Source organism: Solenopsis invicta, chromosome 5 (assembly GCF_016802725.1).
Source record: "Solenopsis invicta isolate M01_SB chromosome 5, UNIL_Sinv_3.0, whole genome shotgun sequence".
Taxonomy (NCBI): Eukaryota; Metazoa; Arthropoda; class Insecta; order Hymenoptera; family Formicidae; genus Solenopsis; species Solenopsis invicta.
The window spans coordinates 20,136,510-20,163,131 of record NC_052668.1 but is presented as its reverse complement, the minus strand read 5'-3'; the positions used below and the strand labels follow the sequence as shown (position 1 = coordinate 20,163,131).

Below are 26,622 nucleotides of genomic sequence, written 5' to 3'. Positions count from 1 at the left end.
TTGTTTCTCTATCTGTGTATATGGAAGCACAAGTGAGGGAAGTGTTCCCAAATATTTAACTAAATTAAAATACAAAATATAATAAATGCATTTATCGTAAATCATTACAGTACCCAGTACTTATACTACTTTGAGAAAAAAACTTTCTCTTAATTTAATTTAAATGTATACAAATTTGCTGCAAAAAAAATTCTAGTAATATTTCTGCTTAGAGCGATTCTTTTAATTTTCGATAAAAGTTATACAATTGTGTTATGGAATATTATCAAATATTCCATAGAGATATTCAAATTGTAATGCGTTGTTTTGCTGATAGTCGAAAGCTATAACCGCAACTCATATTCAACTTTATTACGTACCCGCAGCTTCTTTTATCGTCATTAAGAAATAAAAAAAATTCTCAATTTCGTAAGGATCATGGTCTTGACACTTGATTAAAGCAATGTCACGTGTAATGCGATGAATTATTCCGGACGAATTATTTCTTTGCGGTTATATCTGTTACTTGCTGACATTTGACTTGCTAACCTCTGTGAGTTATAATCTACACATAAATTTTTTTTTAATTACTAACAAATAAAATATAAACAAAAACTACAAACAATACATAATTAAAGTGTGATTACCGTAAAGAGTTTATGTTATTAATTAAATGTGACAAAATTACACATAAGTAGTTCTATGCAAAAATTCGGGCAAGTAATTCGTATTTATCAAAATCGAAGATCACTTATATTTTTGCAAGGTTAATTGTTCAACTGACATTGAGCAAATATTTTTCAATCAGTCAGGGATAATTACATGATATATTTAAAGTGTATTAGACCTATATTTTTTTAACATTTTATACATATCGAATACACGTTCGCTTTTATATATAATTTTTTTACACAACACTGTATAAGCACGCATGCACGCACGCACAGTATGGGCACACAGGTAACATTTATATATAGTATATTGAAATAATTAAAAAAAAAAAATTAAATATAAAAGATTAGCAAATATTTTCTGTGTGTGCACGCGCACGCACGCACGTACGCACACGCACGCACGCACACGCACGCACGCACACGCACGCACGCACGCACACGCACGCACGCACGCACGCACGCACGCACACGCACGCACGCACGCACACGCACGCACGCACACGCACGCACGCACACGCACACACACACGCACGCATGCGTATTGCGTATTTTAAACAATTTACAATATATAATTGAATAATAATGCAACGATTAAAATATGTAGGTATTTAAATAGAGTGCGCAAAAATATATATATCTAAATTTACAAAAACAAAAGCAAAGCAATTTTGGTAAAAGTGTCTCGATAAGAAATTATGAAATCCAACTCACGCAATTTATAAAATTTATGCGTCAAACGATAACTATGATTGAAGATAAAAACTTGAAGATAAAAAAGAAAACACGTACCGTATCTTAGTGGGGTCGAAAATATGTTTCTCAAGTATAAGAATAGTGGAGTCGTCGAGCTACGACCAGTCTTTACTCGACTACAGTTTGACGCGTCGGTACGTTTTTACTATCGTTACTTTGTGAATCTACGTTTTCTCTTACTTTCAGCGAAACAATTTCGTCGTATTGAAAATTCGATCGAAAGCAGTTCAAGGGAAAAAAGAATTGAAAAGGTTTGAATACACATTGTACGTTATAATTTACAAATATATTGACAAAAAGATCAATTATCTATCGAAAAGTAACTTGGTAAACAAACTTATTTGAGTTGAGAAAAAAAGTGGATTGGACTATATGTACATATTTTGAAATATATTTAAAAGTAAAAAAATTAGAGTGTACATGCTACGTAATAACTGGAAGAATAAGGAACAACTTTTTCTCTTCTCTGATTTTTCTAAACTATATTATTATAAAAGTTAAAAGATCACGTTCTTTTAAAGAATTTATAATTCCTATTGTTTATGATCCGTAAATATTTAATGAGATTTAAAAGATTCTTGTACTATATAACCTTTCCATTCAGTATAAATATGTACACATTGAGACGTTCTTATTCATTAAATTTTTCTTTCAAGTTCAAGCATTTATATATTTATCTTAAATATATAAATACTTGAACTGAAGAAATTTCATCGAGTTAAAAAATTTCGTCAAGTTTGAAACAACTTTTTTTCATTGTATAGTTTATTATTAATTTAAAATCTTTTTATACAGATAAAACCAAAAAATGTGATAGAATAAAGTCGTTTACACCTTAAAGTAACATAAATTTGATAAAAAAGAAAATCGCAAAAGAATAATTATTCATTCTAAATTTTTAAAATGCCAAATGGTTTCGGTTTTCGAAATAATTATTATGCCAATATAATTTGAAATTAATGAAAAACACTTTTCGATAATTATAACGTCGAAAATTAAGTCATAAAATGTCTTAAAGATACCTTACAGATAATTTTAGCAAAGATATCTTTAAAACATCTTTTAGTCGTCTTATGACCTAATTTTGGACTTTGTATTGTTTTTCAAATTTGTTCTTCTCTTTAATTATATAGAAAGTTAAAAAAAAAGATTTTTTAAATATGAAACGTACTATCATTAAACTACTATATGTTTAAAAGGTTTTATTCCACAGAATTAAATATTATTGTCAGAACTGTTGATCTACGAAAGGAATTCGTTGTGCGGATTAAGGTCAATATAATTTTCATGATCGAATATTGGATCTATTACACTGCAAGAAGGTTGTATATTGAGCCATTTAAGGTCCGCAAATACTCTTACAAACATAAAAAATTTATTATATTATATTTTTATAGAAAATGGGAAGAAAAAACGTTTGCGATGCAATAAAAGAATATGCTTTATACGTACATTTCAATAATCTAATTTTTTTATTACTATTTCTCTTATAAAAGCAACTACGTAAAAGTTTATTAAATTTTACTAAAATTATAGTAAAATTCTTTGGTTCTCATTATCTCAAGATTATTATAATTTTAAGAATAAACTCTTATGTAACTATGTAGTAGATATGTATATATTTAATCTTTATTTATTTAACTAACAAAACTGTTATTTAATTAATTATTATTTTAATTTGTTTATTAAATACATGTCAGTTAATGTCTACTTTGAATTTAACCCTTAAACACGTAAGTGGGTCTGAGAGACCCCATATGAAGTTTTAAACGCTTGCTATGTGAAGACGGAATGTGATAGAAGATTCGGACCAAGACGTAAAAAAAGTTCGAAATCTCCTCTTTCCATTGATATGGTTGATCAACTTTTTTGATCAACCAGAATTCAAACGGCACGGCAGCAAAGTTTTGTTAGGGTCAATGCGACCCATATAGTGTGTAAGCGAAACTTTTTTTGTGAGCATTTTATATAAAAAAGCTGGACAAAATACGTTCGAACAGGTCGGTTTGCGGATATACTCTGTCTAAAGTTGAAATACTATAAAATGCTGTAGAAAAAAGAGTTTTTCCAAAATATATCATGAATTTTCACATCAATTTTCAATTTTAGACACGATTTAATCAAAAATACCTCATATTCATCTTGTTACATAAGTTACATTTTTTAATAGAAATGGCAATGATATAATTTTTTTTTTTTTTGAAAGTATGAATCTTTAGCTTTAAAACGCCGTATTGTAAAGTTCTTCAAAGTTTTTTGTTGCAAAGATATGATTTTTTTTAAGTGGATTTTTAAATGCCCAAAAAATACCTCATATTCTCCATGTTACATAATTCTACGTTTTAAAAAGAATGACTTTGCCAAATTTTATTTTGAAAGTGAAAGACTCTTTCCTTAAACGTTTTGTGTTGCGAAGATATGATTTTTTGAAGGAAAACTGAATTTTTGACCAATTTCTCATTTTTGCTTAATGGTTTTTCTTTTATAACTTCACAATAAATTATTTTTCGGCAATGCCAATTGTGCAGTCACACTCCTGAGATTTTAAACTTTCGTTTAAAAAAAAAATCGTAGAAAAATATTGATTGTAATCAAAGTTATAGCTTCTCAAAGTTGAAAAAGTCTCCCAGACCCAAAAATGTGTTTCCGTATTTTACAGGATCGGTGTGTTTAAGGGTTAATAATATTGTTTATATGTAGTTGAACTATTTTTCATTTATATATTAGAATCCTTACAGAAATGTAATATTGGCAGTATTCAATTGGCCAACAAGATATGGTATTGTCAAAAGATAGCAATCTATTTTTGGGAATGCCGAGTGACGTAATTACCGACAAGCTCGAATTTTCCTCGAATTAGCTTTACAGAATTGAAAATCCTTTCACATGTATAAAACACACACAAGAATAAATATCGGATGACTCAATTTAAGAGTTTGAGAATGAAAACAATTTTTTAATTATATATGTCGGTAATTTTTTAATTTTATATTATTTCGAAATACGCATTCGCAATACATACAAGTTACTGTTTATTAGTCATACAAGAATAAAAATCGAGAGATTGTTCGTAAAAAAAAGTGAATTAGTAAAACAAATCGTGACATTAATAATGTTTATCGATACAAACACGAAGTTATCTATTAAGTCGAATTAAGTGCACGTGTACATGAAAAGTGTATTATCAGAGTTACACTATCAGAATATATCATGTACAGATTGTACTAAAACATATGTTTTAGTACAATCAGGAAGGAATTTTTTATAGCTTATGTTTTTAATTCGTTATAGAATTTTAAAAACTGTGAATTAAGATACAATTGAAACTACAAGTGAAAATAATTTATTGAATATTTACATAATTAATTTACTTTGACTTATCTTTCGGAAAAGTGCAGTACTAATAATTATGAAAATAATTTTATAAACTTTGAAATATAATATGAAAATTTTCAAGCTATTTATTCCTTCTCGCATCTCACAATTATATCACATAAACACTCCTACCTAATATTTTAATGCTATTCTCAACTATCTTGTGTATATTTTTGCGATATGTATTGTGAATTGTAAGAAAGTCTCTATAAAAAAAAAAAAAAAAAAAAAAAAAAAAAAAGAGAGAGAGAGAGAGAGAGAAGGGTGTGCACACGGTCGTGTGGCGTGAATCACGTATAAAAATATTCATTCATCGAGTATAGCATGCGGGAAACAAAGCTGTATGTGCGCAGCATATAACAGTCGATGACTAATATTACGAACCATGAAACGTATGCCAGTGAAAAATCCACACGTAGCTATTTGGTTGACTCAATTTAAAAGCAAAATTATGAATGTATATGATATTAATCAGTTTTTAACCTCAATTTTTCGACTTTCAAAAAATGACTTTTCTAGCTAAACTCTAGGAATTCAACGTATATTAGATAAAAATATAGACTATAAGATAAAAATTTTTTAGTGAATTTTGTATGAGTTACAAGAATATTTTCTTTTTATTGAGATAAGTAGGGCTACGTGAATATCAAAGAATTTTATTAAAATTTCACTAAAATTATAGTAAAATTCTTTGATATTCGTATTATTTCACGATTAAAATAGATTTTAGAGTAAATTCTAAGAGAAAATTTTTTCTGTGTAAATAAATAGATTACACAATCCATAGAATTAAATGTACAAAAAAAAAGAGTATTAGAAAGAAATATCTCAACATGCGTAATATAACGTAACGGGTTTGCACTTTTCGGTTTTCATAAGACACGCAACAAATGGGGGAACCGAAAGGTATCTCGACGGATCGATATAGTACAAAACAGAAGGTAACTTCAGCTCATGATATCAGTCATACGGAACGACACGATTATCGGTTACAAAACACAACAAAATCAGCACTAATATATTACATTCTTATAAATAAGTTTCAATTGTTTTTTTATAGACAGAAAATAATCGGCACAGTCTCTATACAGAGAGAGAGAGAGAGAGAGAGAGAATTTTCGTTTAGAATTTACCACTTTACATCGAATTTACGAAATTAAAGTAAAATTTGCTAAAATTATAGTAAAATTCTTTAATGTCCATGTTATCCCATGATTTTAAGAATACATTTTAATTATAAAAGAAAAGTTGCTTCGTACCATCTTTAAAAAGAATTTATTTACTGTTGTTACTAAAAAGATATTAACATACATGTATGTATATGACCTAATATCGACATTTAAATTTCCTACAAAAGTCGCTCGCACGATTATTATCTTTGTCGATATCGATCTGCGATTATTATTAATCGCTTCGTAACTGGCTGGGACTTGCAGTCAGTGCCGACATGATCAATTTTCCGCGCGTCGACGCACCCCGTGGAATGCATTGTTCCTTAATTATTAAGTAGAGCGTGGCGTTATGTAGAGAAAAAAAGGACGCGGGTTACAGCTATTTTAATCGTGCATACAACACACGAAAGATAGCTGAGCAAGTATCACAATGAACAAGAGACGCTGTAACCAGGCGGAAGTACTTCCACATGGTCGGATTTGTGCACTGCTACTAAATTAATTTCGGTGTACAAATATTAAATACATACGTAACATACGGAATTCTGTTCGAATATTCGAATATTGTCTGGGTTTTCCCTGATTTCTTTAAGTTTTCCAAGTTATTCAAATTATCTAGAGTAATGTTTTTTTATTCTCTCTTCCTTTCTTCCTTCAAGGATAATTTTTAAGACTGTTAATTAAGTTTACAATTAATTTTATTATTAGGAATATTATTCTCGAAAAATGGCGGCCAATTTAAGAGTAATAAATCTGATGAAAGTTTTGTTAATTAAATGACACGTGTCTGATGATTTTATAAAAAAAATGTTCATAGAATCTTGTTTCGTGATGTTTTGAATTGTTAATGTGCAAAATCTAGGAAGGATTATTAATTTATTTTTTTTATAATTAAAAATGCCTTTTATGACATTAGTCGTTAGTATTCCATAACCCCCTTTGTTATCTTACATACGCATCCTTTTTCCCTCTTGAGTAAATTGTAAATTACGTTTGTGGTCTATACATGTTCCTGATGACTGTATCTATAGAGTGATTAGATTCTATAGAATTCTATGGCCAATAAACTGATGTTGATAAGAATTGTGTCGCGTTAATATTTAGAGTTATGTTGAAAAAACAAAATAGTATTCCACTACCCTCTTCTTTTCTCTAATAAAATTATATTTTTAGAGAATAGTCGGTAGCGGTTAGCCAAGTTTCGCGTAGAGTCGGATGAGATCGCGATAATACGTATTTATCGTTAAGAAATGAAACGAAAAGTCGAGTTCTGTCGTACTCACCCAATCCCATATCTCTGAATATCTCTTTTGGCGCGATCTCGATTTCCTGTTTCTTCTTACCGATCGGCGGCGCGCGAGAGGAGACGGAGTGATCGGTTTCTTTGGGTTTCGGTAGTTCGCGTCGTTTAATAACACTGTCGTGCTTCGATTCGGCGATCTGCTGCGACAGCGGCAACGGCGGCGATGGCCTGGCCCCGATGTGGCCTGTTTCCGCGGCGGTTGAAAAGTCACTCGACGATGTCTCGTACCGCGCCTCCTTGGGTAACGGAGGTAGCGGTTTCGTCGGTGGCTCGAATGCCCTCGCCTGTTCTCGCTTCAGATCCGTTCTTTCTACGACGTTCCATGAATCATCGTCAGCAATATTCTTAACTTTGTCCTCCCTCGACGACGACGACGACTCGCCGTCATCGCCGAGAAAATCTATCAGCGGGGACTTGTCCGGAGCCGGCAGCACCGACGATCTGACGTTGTCGTCGACATTGATGCTGCTCGGCGGCAAATTAACGTCACGCTCGTGTCGTTTTTCGTAATCGGTAAGCAATGTCGCAGCGAAATCGTCGCGTTCCTCGATCGGTTGGATCTCGCTGTCGGTTGGAGCTTTCGTCGACGATGAGAGTAGAAAGTCACGATGGTCGCTTGCAGGTTGAACGGTGTTGGCGGTCGAGATTGGTAACAACGGCGGCTGGAGACGTATCTCGTCCTCCTCGTTGTCGTTATCGTCGTTGTCATTTTCATCCTCGTCGTCGTTATCGTCATCGTCGTCGTCGTCAAATTGGTGACGGTAGGCCCGTTCAGTCTCAACGAACGTCATACTTGCCAGTTTGGGATCGACCGGGTCCAGCGGCTGCTGGAACGGATCCGACGACTGCGCCATGGCCGTACATTTGTCAAAGTCCGCGGAAGGCGGCGGTGTCGCCGGCACGGGCTTCGCTTCGGTGTCGAGAAGCGCGCTGGGCAGCACCGAGTCCAGCGGCTGAAAGGAATCACCGATGTGCAGCAGATCGTCGACACGTGGCGCATCAATTGGATGCGGTAGCGTTGGTGGTGGTGGCGGCTGCTGCTGCTGCTGCTGCTGCTGCTGCTGCTGCTCCGAACGATCGTCCGGAGAGCCGTCGTGGCCGAGATGCTCGAAATCGTCGACCGAATCGTGATCCCTCTTGAGAAGGACGTCGTTGAGAGTGTCCTGGATCCGCGGGTCCATTCTCACGCGGTTATTCACGGGATAACGGCGAGTATTCGTATTCCTTTAACGGTGATCAACGCGATGACTCACCGGATCTGAGCGAATTGGCCGATAGCCGCCGTTGAAGCTTCGATCCCCGCACTCGGTGTCTGTGTCGATGTTGCGCCGAGTATTGTGCGACGCTCCCTCTCCTCCTACTCTCAGAAAAGTCAGGTATGAGAAGAGCGGCACTACTTCCACCTGTCGCCGCTGTCGTTAGTGCCGTCGCACGACTCGTCTCAGTGGGGCAAATCCGACATCCTTGCCGCCCTAACTAACCACCACCGTTTCTCTCTCTCTCTCTCTCTTTCTCTCTCTCTGATTGCAGCTCGCAGCTCGCTATGGCCTCTTTTCCTAACTTGGAAAGAGAGAGAGAGAGAGAGAGAGAGAGAGAGAGAGAGAGATGCGCGAGCGCCCACAAGTACCAACCACTTGTCATATGTCGTTGTCGTCGTCGTCGTCGTCGTCGTCGTCGACCAGCTGACCAAGAGACACGGAACAACAAAAGTGGAAAGAGAGACTGGCAAGGTGGAAAACTGGAAGAGAGTCTCAATCGCGAGCGTGCAAAACGCAAAACGATAGAACCGAATACTGGTGTTGAGTTGCGATTCGATGCGATCGTTGTAGACGGGTAGATTTGACCGTCGTGAGATGTACTCCCCTCGCGAAGGGGTTGCCCTCTCCCGTGCACTGCCGTTGTTCCGTGTAGCCGTGAACCAATCGCGCGGTCGCTATCGTCCCCACCAAAGTGAGAACGGCAGCCGTGGTCGGTATCCGATTATATTACTGTTCGCGTTCTGCGTTCGCCTTGCTTCGCCTCGCTTCGCCTCGCCTCGCCTCGCCTCGCCTCGTCTCGTTTCGCCGCACCGCGCCGCGCTGCGTCAAGCCAAGCCACGCCGCCACCGCTGCCGCGCCGTGCCGGCTGAACTAGGGGCTAAACGACAGATCGGTTTTGGCTTTTCCTATCGTGCTCCGAGATTTTCGAGTTTATCGCAAGGTCGGATAAAGCTAATTGTACACTGAAAAAATAAGCGTGTTAACTCGATCCAATTTCTTCACTTTAAGTATTTACGTATTTCACTTAAATATTTAAATAATTGGGGAGATGATGAAATCAAAGGTGTACCTAAAAGATGGCGAAACAAGATTTAAGCGTGTGACTTAATTTTCAATAGAGTTCCGTCGAGCGGAGCAAAGAGGACGAGAAGGAGACGGGGAAGGGAAACGTTGAGCGTAACTGTGAACGGATTTTGGTACGGAACAACGCCCTTCCTTTTAAACGCCTGCTGCTTGACATCAAGAGACACATCGTCGGTGCGGAAGGAGCTTATCTTTCGGGCTACGGCGCGCGGCGCAGGCGCCGATCAACGACGACGCCTGATCACACCACTGTACACCGCGTACACTGCACTTGCAGCCGGACGCCGGACGCAGCCGAGCGAACACGCAGGCAGCGCAGACCAGCGCAGGCAGGCGATGTGACGGTGTGTGGTGTGTGAGCGGTGAATGGTGAGAGACGAGCACACGACATTCGCTGCTCCGTCTCGTCTCCGTTGCCCTATTGGCCCTGTTGGCTCGAGTCTTTAGACGCGACGGAATCATTCCATCCTCGGCTCGAGGGTGAATGTGATCGAGCCGACGAGGACGATTACGATTACGACTACGACTACGACTACGACTACGACTACGACTACGACTACGACTACGACAACGACAACGACAACGACAACGACGACGACACGACGACGACGACGACGACGACGACGACGACGACGACGACGGCGGCAGCGGCGACGGCGGCGGCGATGGCGACGGCGATGGCGACGGCGACGACGACGACCACGAGGTTGCGTGCCGTCGTTGGCACGTGCGATGATGAGAAGACGCTGCAGTCGTCACCATTGCGGAATGGCTTAATCTCCTCGCGCGGCGTCGAGGATACCGGCAAGAATGGTATCAACGGTTACACGCTGACAAGTAACGGCCACGTACACGTAAGTAACAACGTAACGAGCTGGCGCGATATACGATATATAGCCCCTCGGTTTCACGGTGTCTCCGCGGCACCCTCTCCTCTTTCACTCACTTGGTGCCATACGCACACACGGACGGACCGTTATTATTAACGTTGCGAGTTACACTCGTTCTTCATTTCCTTTTCTTCGCCAATAAAATACTTTTAATTGTTTCTGCACTTAGAAAAAAAAATTGTTAATCACATTTTCAACTTATTAAATTTCTACTTCAAATATTTACATATTCAATTTAAATACATAACAAATACTTAAATTTCAGTTTCAACTTTTCTTTACAGTGTGGGTACAGCGTTATAAACTCTCTTAGGCCCCGATTTGACAAAATTTCAATTAGGTTGATCGGTAATTTAATTGAACTAGAGAAACAACAAAATTTCTAATCCTAATTTAATCTTTTTTAAGTTGATTAGAGCACATTTATGCAAGTATAAATCTTTAGGATGATCTCTACCAATTTAAACTAATTTAACTAGTTTCAAAATTGTTTATATAATTCGTCGCCACTAATCTTGTCTTTTCTCTCATACACCTCTTACGCATCCTTTTTATAAGACAAGAATAATTGATAATATTAGCCATATTAATCAAGTGTTATAAATATGTGACAAATAAATCCATTAATAGCCTTGTTGTTATTTAAATGTGTTTAAATCCATTAAATAATTCGGAGTTTGATACAAGTCGCCCCTAGTGAATTCGGCCAATTGCACTACTTATAGTACTTTCAATACTTAGGACCGGTTTCACCATCTCCGATTAAACTTGAGAATTGCGAAACTTCAAATATTAATTATTCCTAATTTAATTTAGTATTTATTTTAATCACACGCATTACTTAATTATTAATGAAAAGTATTGTTTGTTTTATAAAAAAAAAGCCACAACGAGCAAAAGAGTGAGGATATGATGGCAGCGCTTAATTCATTATTAGTTTAAACATATGTTTTAAACCAATAAATACATTTTAATCACGATACGTTTCAATCTTCTTCAGTTGTAAACATAAAAATTAAATAATGTAAAATTTCAATTATAAAAACATTATATCTAACTTGGTAAAGTAGTTAAAAGTAAACAAAAAACAACGTTGTAGTATAGTTTTTCGAATTCATCAGGAAATCGAGCTTGCTTTTAAAGAAGTATGCCAAAAATAATTAAGATTAACGTATGCGCGCGCGCGCGTGTGTGTGTGTGTGAGAAATGATGAATGATTTGTGTAAATCTATGTAAAATCAAGCTCCTATTTTATTCATATATGCATTTATCATTATTATATCATTGTGTATATATTCGAAACACACGTTTATATATGTGTAATAGCATTATTGTTGTTATACAGTAAACATTATCGATCAATATAATAATTTGTTTCCCATTTTAAAATATTGAATAATGCGAGCGGTAAGCTAGCTTTTTCCAACACGACACTGAGCATTCTAACATACGACTATAAGATTACCGCTTGCTTGTCCGTGAAACGTGATAAGTGATCCGTCAATGAGTAATCTACTCGCGGAAATCACTATCAGTGCTATAATCAACTTTCGAGATTATGATGACGATTCTTATATTAAATATCTCAATCTCCTCATATTCCAATAACTGATAATAAAAAAAGTGCTGCATTCTGATACGAATTGATTCGTAATGTGAAAAGAATATAAAAAAAGAAATATGTGTTTTTAATATGTGTGGAGATTTATTTAAATTGAATAAACATGAGAGAGATGAACACACATGTAATAACATTGTGTTTATTTTTTTCATCGCTCTCAGAAAAACAGGAAAAAAAAATTAAGTCAGAGATACTTTCTAGGGACGTATTCCAAGGTCTGTATGGGGCCTGTGTGTGGGTATTACATCTTCGACATATACACATGTAATGCATGCTCCGACGTGCTTATGATTGATAAGTTGAACAAATCTATCAATTATTGTGATTTCAATGTGATTGAAATGTAAAATTATGTCATCTTAAGTCGAATCTAGCTCATAGATTTTTCTATGTAATATAATGCTTTCACTATTGTATTTGGACTTGACACACAAATGACCATGTTTCAAAAAGAACTGATTGTGAGTGAAAAACACAAATAAAAAGAATTCAACATTTTAAAAGCGTATAATTTTGTAATATATTTACTTACAATTAGTTTGCAAATATTTTTGTAACAGTTATTTAAATGTATATGAAACAATTACTTTTCTTAAATTGCATTGTATTTTAAATAATTTCTTTTCAAAATTAAATGTTAAAACAAATGTTAACGCAGCGTCATTGAGATTGGGTCATAATGACTCGTTGTTAAACATCTAATTACATGTTTGTTAGGTTATAATAAATGAAATTGTCTTTTCTATGTACTTGGTAGTTTACTTTATCAGATTAACTGTATTATACAACTGTAAAATATTCGAATCATTATTCGACCCACCTTAACGTGTAACATTTTAATACCGCAATGATATTAAATTTTTTTAATGTTAATGACACAGATATTTTATTTCTCTACGTAACACTTCTTGAAAATTAAAAATTTGAAAAAATGTAAAACTGTAAAATTTCTATTTTATGATAATTTTCCATTTTTTTTAAATATTTTTTTCAAGTCTGATATTTGAAACGGGTCCAACTTTAAATTTTTATCCTTAATGATATATAAGTTGGAAAAAGAGAAGAAGCATGATGCAAATTAAGAAGCTTATATAATTACGCATATTTATTTGAAATATTCATTTAATGATTTTTCGCTTTTACAAAAAAAATTGCAAATGGCATTATACAACAAATTAAATAAACCTGCAAGAAATTTTCTTCTGGAGTAAAAAATCAAATAAACATTTCGAACATCTTGAAAATTTGAACCAACACTTCCATCTATCAATGGTATTTTTGTAGACTGACAGATTTTTAATTTATTGCAGTCTGCCTGTGGTTCAACGAAAGCTGATTTACAAAAAACACGACGGTCCAAAGAGTCCTTCGAAAAAGTTCCGATTATCACAGCGGCGCTTACATATCTCGGTTTCTATATCCTTATGTTCCTGGGATTTATCAGTGAGTTATTCTTCGTTCCGAAGATTGCCACCGAAAGAAATAGAGAAGTACGGCAATAATCATTTATATTTTACTAAACATTTTCATTGCAATGTAAGTAAATGAATTGAGTGAAAAACGACAAAGTAAAAATAAAAACTCTAAATTTTAGACAACGTTATTAACAGTAACGTGTATTAAAAGATTCTTCTAAATATATGAGTAAATAAAAGTATATGTTGTATACTATTCACATAAAAAAATATACGTGAATTAAGAATTTATTTTTTTTGTGTAAAAATTGATTATGTAAATGATTATGTAAAAATATCTTATAAAATTCTACTTACAAGGAAACACAGGCAAGTGTCCGCTTCAAATTAAAACGAGCTTTTAATATGTTGTAGTACAGATAAAAATAAGGGACACGTATTTTTTTATACGTGCCCATACACACTTTAAGGAGGTGAAACATCCCTTTGAAGAAAATTGGTTTTTTTCTTTCGAAGCGTATACCGTCGAAACTATAATAGATAGAGAAAAATGTTCTAAATGAAAGTTAAATGGCTCGAAGAGTAAAGTATCCGAGCTGAATAAGGCTCACCTAACTTATTTTATTTTTTATAAATTCTATTTACAAAGATATTGAAATAAATTAAATGAGAATAAAATGTTTATTTTAACCACTCGCCAAAATAAAATTATCATCTACATAAAACATTTTTAAATAAATAAAAAGAAATGTTTATAAACTCTGAGATTGGATTTTATTAAATTCTTGTGCTTTTAATAAGGCCCGAATTAAAAGTAAATTGAAAATAACAAAGGAATTAAACATTATTTTCCAACTTACTGTTAAATTGATTATTATTCACAAATACGAAATCCTTTAAGATCTATTATACTGTAAAACTAATTCAAAAATTAGTTAGAAATTTCATCTTTTATACTGCATTTATACAATTCAATTAATGTGTTTATTAAATTCAATTAGTGTAGAAATATGCATAATCACGCCACTGGGCGCGTGCACTTTAGATCATTTATATCTTGAAATTTAATTCTTACGTCTCGGCAGTATTGACTTTGATTATTATAAATTCAAGAGTTACATAAATGTTATATTTTGCGTTTTTATGATATTTATGCAACTGTCCTCGAAATGTTTTTGTAAATTATTATGCGAGAAAAACATGCATTCAATTAGAACGTTTTTCTCTGTCTCTTATAATTTCGACGATACACGCTTCGAGAGAAAAAACTCGATTTTCATCAAAAGGGTGTTTCACCCCCTTAAAGTGCGTATGGGCACGTATAAAAAAATATGTATCCTTTATTTTTATCTGTACTACAACATATTAAAAGCTCGTTTTAATCTGAGGCAGACACTTTCCTGTGTTTCCTTGTTAGTCCATATATTTGATCTATGTATATAATATTGTAGAAAATAATTTTTGTACAACAGCTATCTTTATTCCACGTTAAAAATCTTTGAATTTTGTCTACATGTATTTTCCTTTTATATAAGCAATGTAATATTTTATAATATTTTATTCATGCAACATTTAAATATTTATTTTTATGTTGAATATGTATTTTTAGGGATACGCTCCGCTTTACGATAATTTTGAGAAATTTTATCTCAAATATGTCTACAGAAGAGTTAGAGATTGCTGGAACAGGCCGATTTGCTCTGTTCCCGGCGCAACAGTGACATTAAAAGATCGGATAACTCACGATTACGGATGGACGTTTCAGTAAGTTTGACTACGTACGAAAGCCACAATCACGCGTCACGTCATATTAATAAAATTAAAATCTCGAATTTTCTAATCCTGACAGATTTACTGGAACTGAAACGCAATGTATAAATTTGGGCTCTTACAATTATTTAGGGTTCGCCGAAGCGAGTGGTAAGTGCGCCGACGAGAGCATCGAAACGCTCAGAAAGTTCGGTTGTGCCACTTGCAGCACGCGTCTTGAATTAGGTAAATAACTTGAGAGAGCATTAGCTATGATTTTACTGGTCTATTTAAATAAATTAATTTGTAGAAAACGACGATTTTTTATCCCGTAATCTTTAAACTCGATTGTTTAAAAATGTATTTAATCCCCCCCCCCTACAGCTGCTCTGCCATACTTGGGTGGAAAAAAATACGTTTATTTGTTCTTTTCTCTCTCTTTTTTTAAAAATCGAGACTCAATATAATAAAAAGAAATTGAACGAATCATTTTTATCGCGCTAAGGTTCTATGCCGATACACGATGAACTAGAAAAGTTGACTGCGAAATTTTTGGGAGTGGAAGACGCTATAGTATTTGGAATGGGATTTGCCACGAATTCTTTAAACCTGCCCTCTTTGGTCAGCAAAGGCTGTCTAGTTCTTAGCGACGAGAAAAATCACGCATCGCTGATCCTCGGACTGCGATTGTCCGGTGCAGTGATACAGATCTTCAAGCACAATAGTATGCAATCGTCATTTACATCGTACGCGTTCCTGTAGAAAAATTTTAATAACATTTCAACGAACAGGCAACAAAATTGTTATTACATTTTAACAATATAATTGTTATTATAATCTGAAAATATTATTGTCTGCGTTTAACTCGAAAAAAATAGAAAATTACATTTTAATGAAGATTCAATGAAAATATAATGAAATTTCAACAAAAAATTATTCATTCTCTGTTTAACGAAGTAATAAAGTTTTATTGAAATTGTAATTAATTTTTGATGAAATTGCAATGAAAAATCGCAGATACTCTGTATTGACATCTCATTCAAAAATATCAACAATCTAACATTACATTGTTTCGTTACAAGTTTGTAGACTTTTTCATGAAATTATATTGAAATATCGATGGAATTATTGGTCAAAATGTTACAAAATGTTAAAATTTTGTCAAGATTTTATTAAAATTTATTAAAATTTTTCCACCAGGGAAATTATAAATTATCTTTTAAGATTAAAAGTATAAAAAAGTTACAATTTACCACAGATGTGAAACACTTGGAGGAATGTTTGAAGAAGGCTATTGTTTTCGGGCAGCCAAAGACCGGCAAACCCTGGAAGAAGATAGTCATCATTGTCGAGGGTGTTTATTCCATGGAAGGCTCAATCGTTCATTTGCCCGAAATAGTAGAATTAAAGAAGAAATATAAAGTTTGTAACTTGGATTATAATCGTCAAATACCCCATTCCTATTTTTTTCTAATTTTCTCAATTAATAATTATGATTAATATAAATTTTTTAACAGGCCTATCTTTATGTGGACGAAGCGCACAGCACAGGAGCTATGGGAAAACATGGGAGAGGAGTTTGCGATTATTATGGCATTGATCCTCGCGAAGTGGATATACTCATGGGAACGTTTACGAAGAGCTTTGGGTCGGCCGGCGGATATATAGCCGGGACAAAGGTAATATTTTAATCATCCTTCATCTGCGGTATATTTAATATTTGTAATTTTTTAAATTTAAGTATTATGGATTAAGTGCAGGAAAAGAAAGTCTGTACAAGTCATAAACATAACAAAAATTTCAACATTTAATTTTGAAAAGAATATTTTAAAAAATAAAAAATACAATTTATTTATATATAAACCTAAATAAAATATCTAACAATATATCACGAGATACTTTATATTAAAATATTATTCTAAAATACTCTTGTATATAATACTATAATAATTAAAAATTCTAGTTACTTGTTATCTGTTGTAGAGATATGAATGCTCATAGAATAAAGATAAATTTTCAATAAAACTCGTTAGTAAATTTCAAAATTCTCTGAAAATTTTTCTAGTGATTTCTGCAGACACAAAGAAAGATTTCTTAATGTCCATTTTTCTACCAAAGTAGTTGCTTAGCTTTAATCTCAGTTTAGCTTATGCTTTTTTTTCTAATTTTTTTAACTAGAAAAAGATGAAAAATAAATCAAACGGAGATATAGAAAAGTTAATCTACTGTCTACTTGATAGACATTGACATGAGAATAATTTTGAACAAACTTCGATAAACTCAATCGGAACTTCGGATCGTTAACTTATCGACTTACACCTATATGGTCTCGATAATATGGAAAGAATGATTAATTTGACATGTTTCAGACACTGATAAATCACATAAGAATATACGGTCACGCGCATACATATGCAGCATCGATGTCTCCACCCGTTACGCAACAAATTATCACGTCAATGCGAATTATCGCGGGAGAAGATGGAACTGACGCTGGTGAAAAACGTATCAAACAGTTAGCTAAGAATACGAGATACTTCAGACGTAGATTGAATCAGATCGGAGTTATAATTTACGGAAACGAGGATTCGCCCGTTGTGCCTATGCTAGTTTACCTATTTTCTAAGATCGGGTAAGCGGATCGAAATATTAGGGAAGAGTTGCCGAATGCGTAACCACTAGAGAGTTATTTTTTAATTACATTTTATTAGATTAAGTAAAAATATAAAATATCGATGAAATATTAGGTGACCGTACGGTTTGCCGGAAAAGTCCAATAAGTGGAGAAAAAACAAATCGTAAATTCCGAATTTTATCGTCCCGAATTTTATTCAATGGAATATAAAATGAAAAAAATGACTAAATAAAATTGACTAATCTGTAACATAAAATAATATATTAACGCACGGAAGGAGCAATTTTATTGAAATACAGATCTAAAAATAATTTATGTTGTGAACCATTTAAAAAATTGTATTGAATATTTAACTTGGTTGCTAGAATGATAAAACTGTTTGCAGCAACATGTTTGCACATTAGGTGTCGTACATAATTATTTCGATGGTCTAACAAAATTATTTTCTGATCTAGCCAAGTTTACAGATGCGGCAGTGAAATTGTTCTTTTCACGGATAATTTTATGCCAAAAGATATTTCTGCTTAAATCATTTTTCTTTATGTCACACATACGAATCACTGTGATTCAAAGAAAAATTTTATACGAATTTTATTTTGGATAAAACTTAATTGAAAAGAGCTTCTTTCAATCCACAATATTCTCTCATTGTTTTCCGTCTATCGTTATATTAATAAAAAAGACCATTCTTTCCCGGTTTTTTTTTCGGAATATATCGATTTTTATCACTGGTATGGACTTTACCCAAAAAATGTGGAATTTTGTCAACCTTGAGCAAGCGGTACGCATTTGACAACTTTTACCTAAAATCCGAATTTGCTATTTTATATTTTTTTTCTCTTTTTCTCCACAATGTTCAACACAGTGCGGTGATTCGTATTCTGACAACTCGTAACATCGCGACCGTTGGTGTTGGATTCCCAGCGACGCCGTTAATGGAAGGTAGAATCCGATTTTGTCTCTCTGCCGCGCACACAAAGGAACAATTAGATTACGTAAGTAACATTGGTAAACCAAAAGATTTGGCATTATATAATCACAACTTTATCAAATCCCAGGTGTTGTCGCATATCGAGGAGATTGCGGACATGTTAGGATTAAAATATTCGAGAAAACCTCGCACTTCTACGAAAATAGAATATTCCGACAGCGAAACGGAATGACCTACCTCGTAAAGTAACGAACCGTTAGATAATTTATATTAGTGACGAGTGTCACACAAAATAGCTGAGAGCTTTAAATATCATCATAGCTCGGTAAGGGGTAACATATAATTCATTGTATCGTATGATACATCATACAATACATCAAACAAAAAGGCTATGTTAAAATTACAATTACAATAATAAGCTAGTGCTTACATAAATTTTTCATGAAAACATACGAACGTGATTTATGTATATGAAGCTAACAAATAACTGGAGGACGTATAATCCGTGCGAAACTACCTGAATAAATGTAAGGAGAGAAGGAGGATTCAAATACATTGTACTACACACACACACACACACATATGATCAAATACGCGCGAAACTTTTGCTGTAGGGTTTTTTTTTCTAACATCAGTTTTATGCCAAAGAAAAGTTTTGCTGTTTACAAGCATTTTACAGAAATAACATTCATCATATTTTACGTGTGTTATAATTACAACTCCAGAAGTACATCGCGCTTCATTTCACGAGATAAGTGCAAAATGATGTGACTATATAAATCTGTTACGATTCGTCATTCTTTCTATTCACTTTTCACTAAAATAAGGAATTACACTACCTCCAGATATCTTCTTACTTTTTTCGTTTCACACGCATTGAACGAACAAACGAATTCGATCGATATTACATTAAATGTCATTAAATTGTATATTGTATGTACTGTTAATTTTGTTGTTTACACATTCTCAATATTCGTGCATATTTGAAATATTCTAAGATTGTGTCGAAATATAAATTAGAAATATTGAAAACACTAAATTTAAAGCTACTAAATTTTTTCAACTTTGGTTATATTTTTGGAAATGTTACGTCTCGCTGTAAAATCATTTAATATTTATTTACTTTATTCCATTTTATATTAGCTATATAATGCTATACATGCTATATGATTGATAGATAAGATTATGTATCGGAAGGTCCAAATGTAATAGATGATCAGATATAATGCATTACATATACATACTTTTTTTTATCATTCATGATTTTTTATAAGCATGTATAAATATAAGATTCTAAATATATATTCATATCTTTATATTATTGGATAATTAAATAGACGCTTTTTTGATCATTAAAAAGAAATATTTTTATACGCTAAAAAACTATTTTTGTGTACATTTCTTGTAATTACAGAAGTCGGTCTCTCATAATCAGTTCATAGCAATCACTTAAATTTCAAAAAGTAGACGAACGTAAATACATATTTATAAATACAATATTTTTATCTTCAACAGAATCAAATCAAAATTTAAATCAAGCAAATATTGGTTATTTTGAATTGAGTTAATAAAACAATGAGCTCCGAGATCGTTAATATAGATTTCAATATTCAAATCGATAGTAAAGTTTCTCAAACTTATTTCAATATGAAAATTAGACACGTAATACATATCAATATGGATTTTTCTAAATTAATATTTCGTGTTTATCGTCGACGTCGCTTTTTAAAATTTTAATGTTTGACCATTTTTCTTTGTAACAAGTTAGATATATTTTTTTTTTGTTTTTTTGATGTACTAAACGAGAGATAATACGTAACATGATGACACAATGGAACAATAAAAAAAATATTTTAAATTGTTGCTTTATCGAGTTAAATATCAATAATCACGGTTGGAATTCCATTGTCATTTCATTAAGCGTACTGCCACCCTTGTAACATAATGATCTCGTAATATTTATCAAAATATGTGTGACTGTTAAATTATCATGATTATTACAATTTACATGAAAGTTTCAATTACTCTTTAATCACTGTCATAATTAAAATAAAAAAATATACAAAACGATAAATACAAAAAACACGATCTTAATTACTTCGTGATATTCATGTTTGTTGCGAAATAATGTAAAATATCTTGAATTTATTGTTTTTTATTACTAAGATTTATATATAGATTCAAATGAATTGTGTGGCCAAATTGATTCCATAGGTCGGAACAAAAAAATACTCGAGTTTTCGAAAGTTCGAACAATTCAAACATATTGAACAGAAATAACCGAGTCGTTTGGTCGCGACTTGCAGTAGTCAAAAGTCAAAAGTACAAGTATGCAAAGTTAAAGCATCGAGAAAAATCTGAGCAAAAATTGTTTTTATTGCAAACAAGCATAATCAACTTTTATTTTTTGTTGTTATATACTGTCTACCTTGCTATCTAAATTTCAAATTAAATTGTTCAGTTATATCTTAGGAATTGAATAATCTCAACGATTTAAAACTCGAGCTTTATATTCAATTTATTTGAGTTACTCATTGTCAAAAAATCCTGGGCATTACTTGTTGCTGTTTGAAATAATACGAATAAATGAAAAGATTCACTTGTTTAACATATTCGCAATTAAAACTCGTTTATTAAAATTTACGTAGAAATAGATTATATTTTTTATAACAGCTAACATTTTGGTATAATAGTACTAACCGAACATATAAAAATGGGGCTGTATAGGCATATCAGTCACTCTTTTGTGATCATATTACTTACTAACATAGCACGCATTCAATATCGTTCCTTCATGCGAGCGATAAAGAAATATTGATGTTTTATTACAAGCAAAAGCTGTAGTATTACGTTGTATGTTCGCAATCTTTAATTTGCGAGAGGACATGTCGCCCATTACGTCATCGCTGAGACAGCAATTTTAAGACATCTTTAAGATGTCTTGCGATTTTGAACATACGTGCTGTCCGAACCGTTGCAAAAATTAAATCGTGTTAAAGGGCTTGTTCTTAGGTACTAGTAAACTTTTCGCTAAATGAAGCTGTTTACTGGCACAAAATGCTTCATTGAATTTTAATTCTATATATATATATATATGTCTTGCATTACACAAAGATACACAGTAACAATAAGGAATTCTTGACAATCCATTAAATTTAAAATGCATCGCGATATGAACAATCCAATAGTTACGTTTAGCTATGTGTTTAATACAAAATATGCTTGTAACACTAAATGATAAATATGTATGAATTATATTTTACAAATATGTACACACACACACGCGCGCGCACACACGACAGTGTTACATTTAATGCAGAAAAATTATGAATCTTATATAATGTAAATTTCTCATTCGATACAATTATATTGGATTTAAATCGAAAAATTATGTATATCTAATTTTAAATATCTTTCTGTAATAATATGTAAGCATTGTAGTAAGCGTTGTTTTTCCTAACAGCATTTTCTTACACTTTCCGTAGTTTTACCAGTAAAATTTTATCTTAGACTATTTTAAACTTCATTTTTCATTGATATAAGCATTTATTGCAATTTTTTAAAATAATTTTTCACAATTTTTGCTGTATTTGCTATTGCAAATCTGAAAGTGTAAGAAATATCGCATGTACAAATCAATTGTCACAAATCAAGTCTACTTTCTAATTAGCAATTTTTAAAGTGCATTAGCGTCGTGCTTTAAGCAAAATATATCGTTTCATAAAGAATGTTATGTTAGGAAAATGAAAGGAGATAGTTTTAAAGCTTATATACAAAGATTGTTGGGAAATGGATAAGAAATATTAATTAGAAAATTGTTAAGTCGCCAGTTTTTTCAACATTCCTCGATTTTGCAATGTATACATTCCTAATGATCAACAAGGCTATTTTTGTAATTAACAAAGCGAACGCTTATGGCAAAATATATTATTATTACTATGAACGATTGTGACTTATAACTTTCCCGTATATTTAATATATGTATGCGATATGTGTAAAACTTAAAAATTTTGTACACAGTCCAATTCAAAAATTTTTAATCGTCAATAATTTTTTTAAGTAAAACTATATAATTTTTTTACATAGTTTAAGATTTATTCCTTTAATAATTTTCTTCTTATAAAAATATTTTGAAGCAGGTGTGAAAAAGTCAACATTTTACGATAAACTATTTCAATTTTAACAAAATATGATACATTATGACATGAAACATTTATATTTTTATCTATTTCAATATTTTTATTAATAGAATAATAAAATGAATCAATTGATGTAACAAAAATGATATAAGTGCATTCAAAAGGGTGTAAAACTTGAATTGCACACTGAATAAAAATAATCATAGTTTTTATATCACATACTTTTTTTTCATTGTAATTGGTATCCAATTAAAATCAATTGAAGAATATAGGGATTTGTTCTTAATTTGGTTCTCTGAAATTCATGTAAAGTCCTTTTTTAATCGCTTGTAATTGGAAAAATATTGATTGAAATTTTTATTTAAAAAATTGACTACAAATTGCTATAAAATTTAAATAAATAACAGTTTAGTTTTTTTTAAAAAAAAAGAAAAAAATACACACTTGGATATCTTTGTTTTCGAGTTATCCCTGTAAGAATACTTAATGGTTTTAGGATAAGACATGGCAGACTGTCTTTAGATTTCGATTTTGTCAATTTTATTTAACATTCGCATAGGTTAAAATATTCTGTACTTTACTAAGGATAATGCTGTTAGTACATGTGCAATTATCAGAATAATACGGGGGTTCTATAGAAACTGTATCTTCTATCAGTAAGACACCATCCTTCTCTGTAACTGGAAATAGATTCTCCAATAATAATTGCATAATAATGTCCTTTCTTTTAGCGATCATTGCCTCTGAAAGTTTTGCAGATGACAATGAAAATAATTCTGGCACAAACGTTTTGGCTTCCGATGTTACTTCGACATTTTTTATGGAGTGATTGAATATTATTTTCAAACGATGCATAGACGTTTTTGACTGTAGGAGTACAATGCTGTTAAATAATATATCGTTATTTATAATAGTGAAAATTGATAAACTAAAAAGTCATAAAAAATTATATTAAAATTAACTACAAAGTATTATATATGCAAAAAAGGTACGACAGAATCTATAAAATGATCAAAATATCACAATTTTTTTATTTAAAGCTAACATCTGCTTAATGTACAAAGTAAAAAATAATTATGAGAATACATATAAATAAGAAAAATGTGTAACTCATATAAAGTTGAAACACATATCTTTTTCGTATTATAAACCAAAGTTAAAAGTATCTCTACAAAGCAATATTTTATAATTCAATATTTTATAAATTCATAATGTAATCTAAAGATCAGGGTGTACGTCGTTTTATATAAATAAAAAATAAGAGTAGTCCATGGACGTATAGAAATTTTACATTTTGTTTCAAAATTATTACAGTTAAATTTAAAATTGAAAATTTAGATATTTTCCTCAGAGAATCTTATTATACATGTTCGATTAATAGTAAGATAATTTCAAATTTTTCTAACCTTTCTGATACTGGATCGACAGTATAAACGATACCACAGTAAATACTTTCGTCCTTCGTCGTTATCTTAATCATCTTTCCGATGTAATCATTGAATAGAGTAGGATCATTTTTATATACTTGATGTGAAAAATTCAAGTCATCCTTTTGTATGTTCACATTCATATTGAAGTTATAAAAAAGTATAAACCGTAGAGATACATTTATTTGTAGGGAGATGGGAGAATGGGAGAAGCTCGAGTGACTCGAGTCTCGAGGCCTGAGAGCAGTGAGAAATGAGAGTGGCCACGTTAGCTATATTTGTGACTTTAATTTGGAGCGCCTCTATGTCCATAAAATGTAGATATTAAGTTACGTAGCCAATGTCTACAAAACTCGTAGATAATGTCCACGATTTCGTGGTTTTCTTTCGTACTACGATCAAGAGCTATAAAAACAATTTTGTTGGGCTATCAAAATAATGATGTTGGATTCTCAAACTGACTACTAGAATGTCAACATCTTTTTGCAGCATTGCTCATCATGCTTGAACATTTTTCATAATTATTTTGATAGTTCAATAAAATTATTTTCTAATCTGTTATTTATAGCTAAATGTTTAGCTTAAAGATACTTTAATAAAATCATTTTTTTAAAATTTTTTTTATTGAGTTATGCACGGTGGAAATAATACATCTTCTACTTTAGTTGGTTTGTTAGCTAATTGTATGTAAACGGATTGTCTTAATTAATTAATTTACTCACTGATTGTTGCTACTGCTGCTGCTCTGCTACCGCTTTCTCTTTTCGATTAATTGCAAAAATAAAATAAATATAATTACTCATAAACATAAACATGATATTGTTTATTGAGTTATTTTTTTTTATAATCTTATTATTTTTTACAATCATGTATGAAATATATTAATTCTTGATATTACTCCATTTTAAATAATTTTCTAAAATATTAATAAAAATGGTTATATGTTTCTAATCCTTATTTCTGATATATTACATGAATATAAAGAAGCAATATTATTTACTTCAATATTTTAAAATATCAGCAACACATTGTAACTTTTAAATTTAATTATAAAGTTTATGAATATAATTTTATGCATAACAATTGACATTAAGTTTTGACCACAACCAAGTGTCAAAAAAATTTAATAGTTTATAAAATATAAAAAGCAAAATAATTTTATAAAAGGATAAGATTATTCGTTCACATTATTTTCCACAGATTTTAGCTGCACAGTTTGTAAAACAAAGCAACTTAAATTATGCAATTTACATTGCTGTTATTGTTATACACACACACACACACACACACTTGCATAATAAATTGGCTAGTATACATAATAAACAACTTTTAAATAAATAAAGAACATATTTACATGTTTATTGCTCCATTTATACATATACAATTATACAACATACATAATTAGACGACTGTTTCGTCTTTGCAAAATCTTATTATGTAAAATACACAAGATTGACTTTATAATTATACATTTTTAAAATTACATAATAAAAATAAAATATAAAATTATTATAGTTACAAAATGACGTACATAAATAAAAATAAAAGTAATATTAAATTTACAGAATAAATTAAATAATAGAAAATATTTGATTCTTAATTAAAAAACAATTAAGTATAATTTAACTAACAATTTAAATTAATTATTAATTAGAAAGTGAAGATAAAATATAAAATATGCAATTCGAATAACTGCTGCGACAGAGCAATTAGTAATTATTATTTAAATTGAGCTGCGTTTAGAAACATCGGAGATGTCATTTTATCCTTTTTGTTTACCGAAACAAAGATAAAATGATATCAAAGTGCATCCGGGCGGTGTTTCTGAACGTGCAGCCTTATAAATCATTTACTTGAACGCGTGTTTATTCTTTATAATTCACAAGCGTATTACGGTTTACGGATATATATATATATATATATATATATAAACAAAAGAGGTATTATTAAACAATGTTCACCAATCAGCGGTGTTCTTTAAACACACACACACACACACGTATATATATATATACATATATATATATATATATATATATATATATATATACGTGTGTGTGTGTGTGTGTGTGTGTGTGTGTGTTTAAAGAACACCGCTGATTGGTGAACATTGTTTAATAATACCTCTTTTGTTAAGCTGTAAAAAAGGATGAAATATTTATATGCTATGTGAAATAAATCTAGCAGTAATTCAACATAATAGTATAATTCGAAGTA

At 31.9% G+C, this 26,622-nt stretch overlaps 3 protein-coding genes across 7 annotated transcripts in view; 1 reads left to right on the top strand and 2 right to left on the bottom strand.

Annotated features, from left to right (window-relative positions):
• LOC105195081 (reticulon-1-A) overlaps positions 1–8,692 on the bottom strand; it is a 28,687-nt gene extending 19,995 nt beyond the window's left edge. For both annotated transcript variants that reach the window (XM_039449834.1, XM_011160306.3), the window contains exon 1: positions 7,237–8,692. In XM_039449834.1, the coding sequence (XP_039305768.1) occupies positions 7,237–8,437 (1,201 nt within the window). In that variant the 5' untranslated portion in view covers positions 8,438–8,692. The remainder of the gene's footprint in view (positions 1–7,236) is intronic.
• Positions 1–22,782, top strand: part of LOC105195080 (serine palmitoyltransferase 2) — a 33,824-nt gene extending 11,042 nt beyond the window's left edge. Inside the window, exons 1-11 of one of the 4 annotated variants that reach the window (XM_039449837.1) lie at positions 1,304–1,657; positions 9,634–10,452; positions 13,420–13,599; positions 15,134–15,288; positions 15,374–15,519; positions 15,779–15,997; positions 16,532–16,695; positions 16,791–16,952; positions 17,643–17,905; positions 18,774–18,903; positions 18,967–22,782. In XM_039449837.1, coding sequence (XP_039305771.1) covers positions 10,264–10,452; positions 13,420–13,599; positions 15,134–15,288; positions 15,374–15,519; positions 15,779–15,997; positions 16,532–16,695; positions 16,791–16,952; positions 17,643–17,905; positions 18,774–18,903; positions 18,967–19,071 — 1,713 coding nt within the window. In that variant the 5' untranslated portion in view covers positions 1,304–1,657; positions 9,634–10,263 and the 3' untranslated portion in view covers positions 19,072–22,782. Of the gene's footprint in view, positions 1–1,303; positions 1,658–8,863; positions 8,987–9,264; positions 9,456–9,633; positions 10,453–13,419; positions 13,600–15,133; positions 15,289–15,373; positions 15,520–15,778; positions 15,998–16,531; positions 16,696–16,790; positions 16,953–17,642; positions 17,906–18,773; positions 18,904–18,966 lie in introns of those variants that run through there. The other 3 variants (XM_039449836.1, XM_039449835.1, XM_039449838.1) reach the window with 3 other exon arrangements.
• Positions 22,783–23,495: 713 nt separating this feature from the next.
• On the bottom strand, positions 23,496–24,669 carry LOC105195079 (gem-associated protein 6). Its single transcript, XM_011160303.2, has 2 exons — positions 24,385–24,669; positions 23,496–23,861 (listed from the first exon to the last, which is right to left on the bottom strand). The coding sequence occupies exons 1-2, from the start codon at positions 24,546–24,548 to the stop codon at positions 23,519–23,521; spliced, it is 507 nt and encodes a 168-aa protein (XP_011158605.1). The 5' UTR covers positions 24,549–24,669; the 3' UTR covers positions 23,496–23,518.
• Positions 24,670–26,622: the final 1,953 nt, after the last annotated feature.

Coding starts and splice junctions, on each gene's coding strand:
- LOC105195079 (XM_011160303.2), bottom strand. CDS start 24,548: ATGAATGTGAACATACAAAAGGATGACTTGAATTTTTCACATCAAGTA. Junction 23,862..24,384: donor GTCGATCCAGTATCAGAAAG/GTTAGAAAAATT, acceptor ATTATTTAACAG/CATTGTACTCCTACAGTCAA.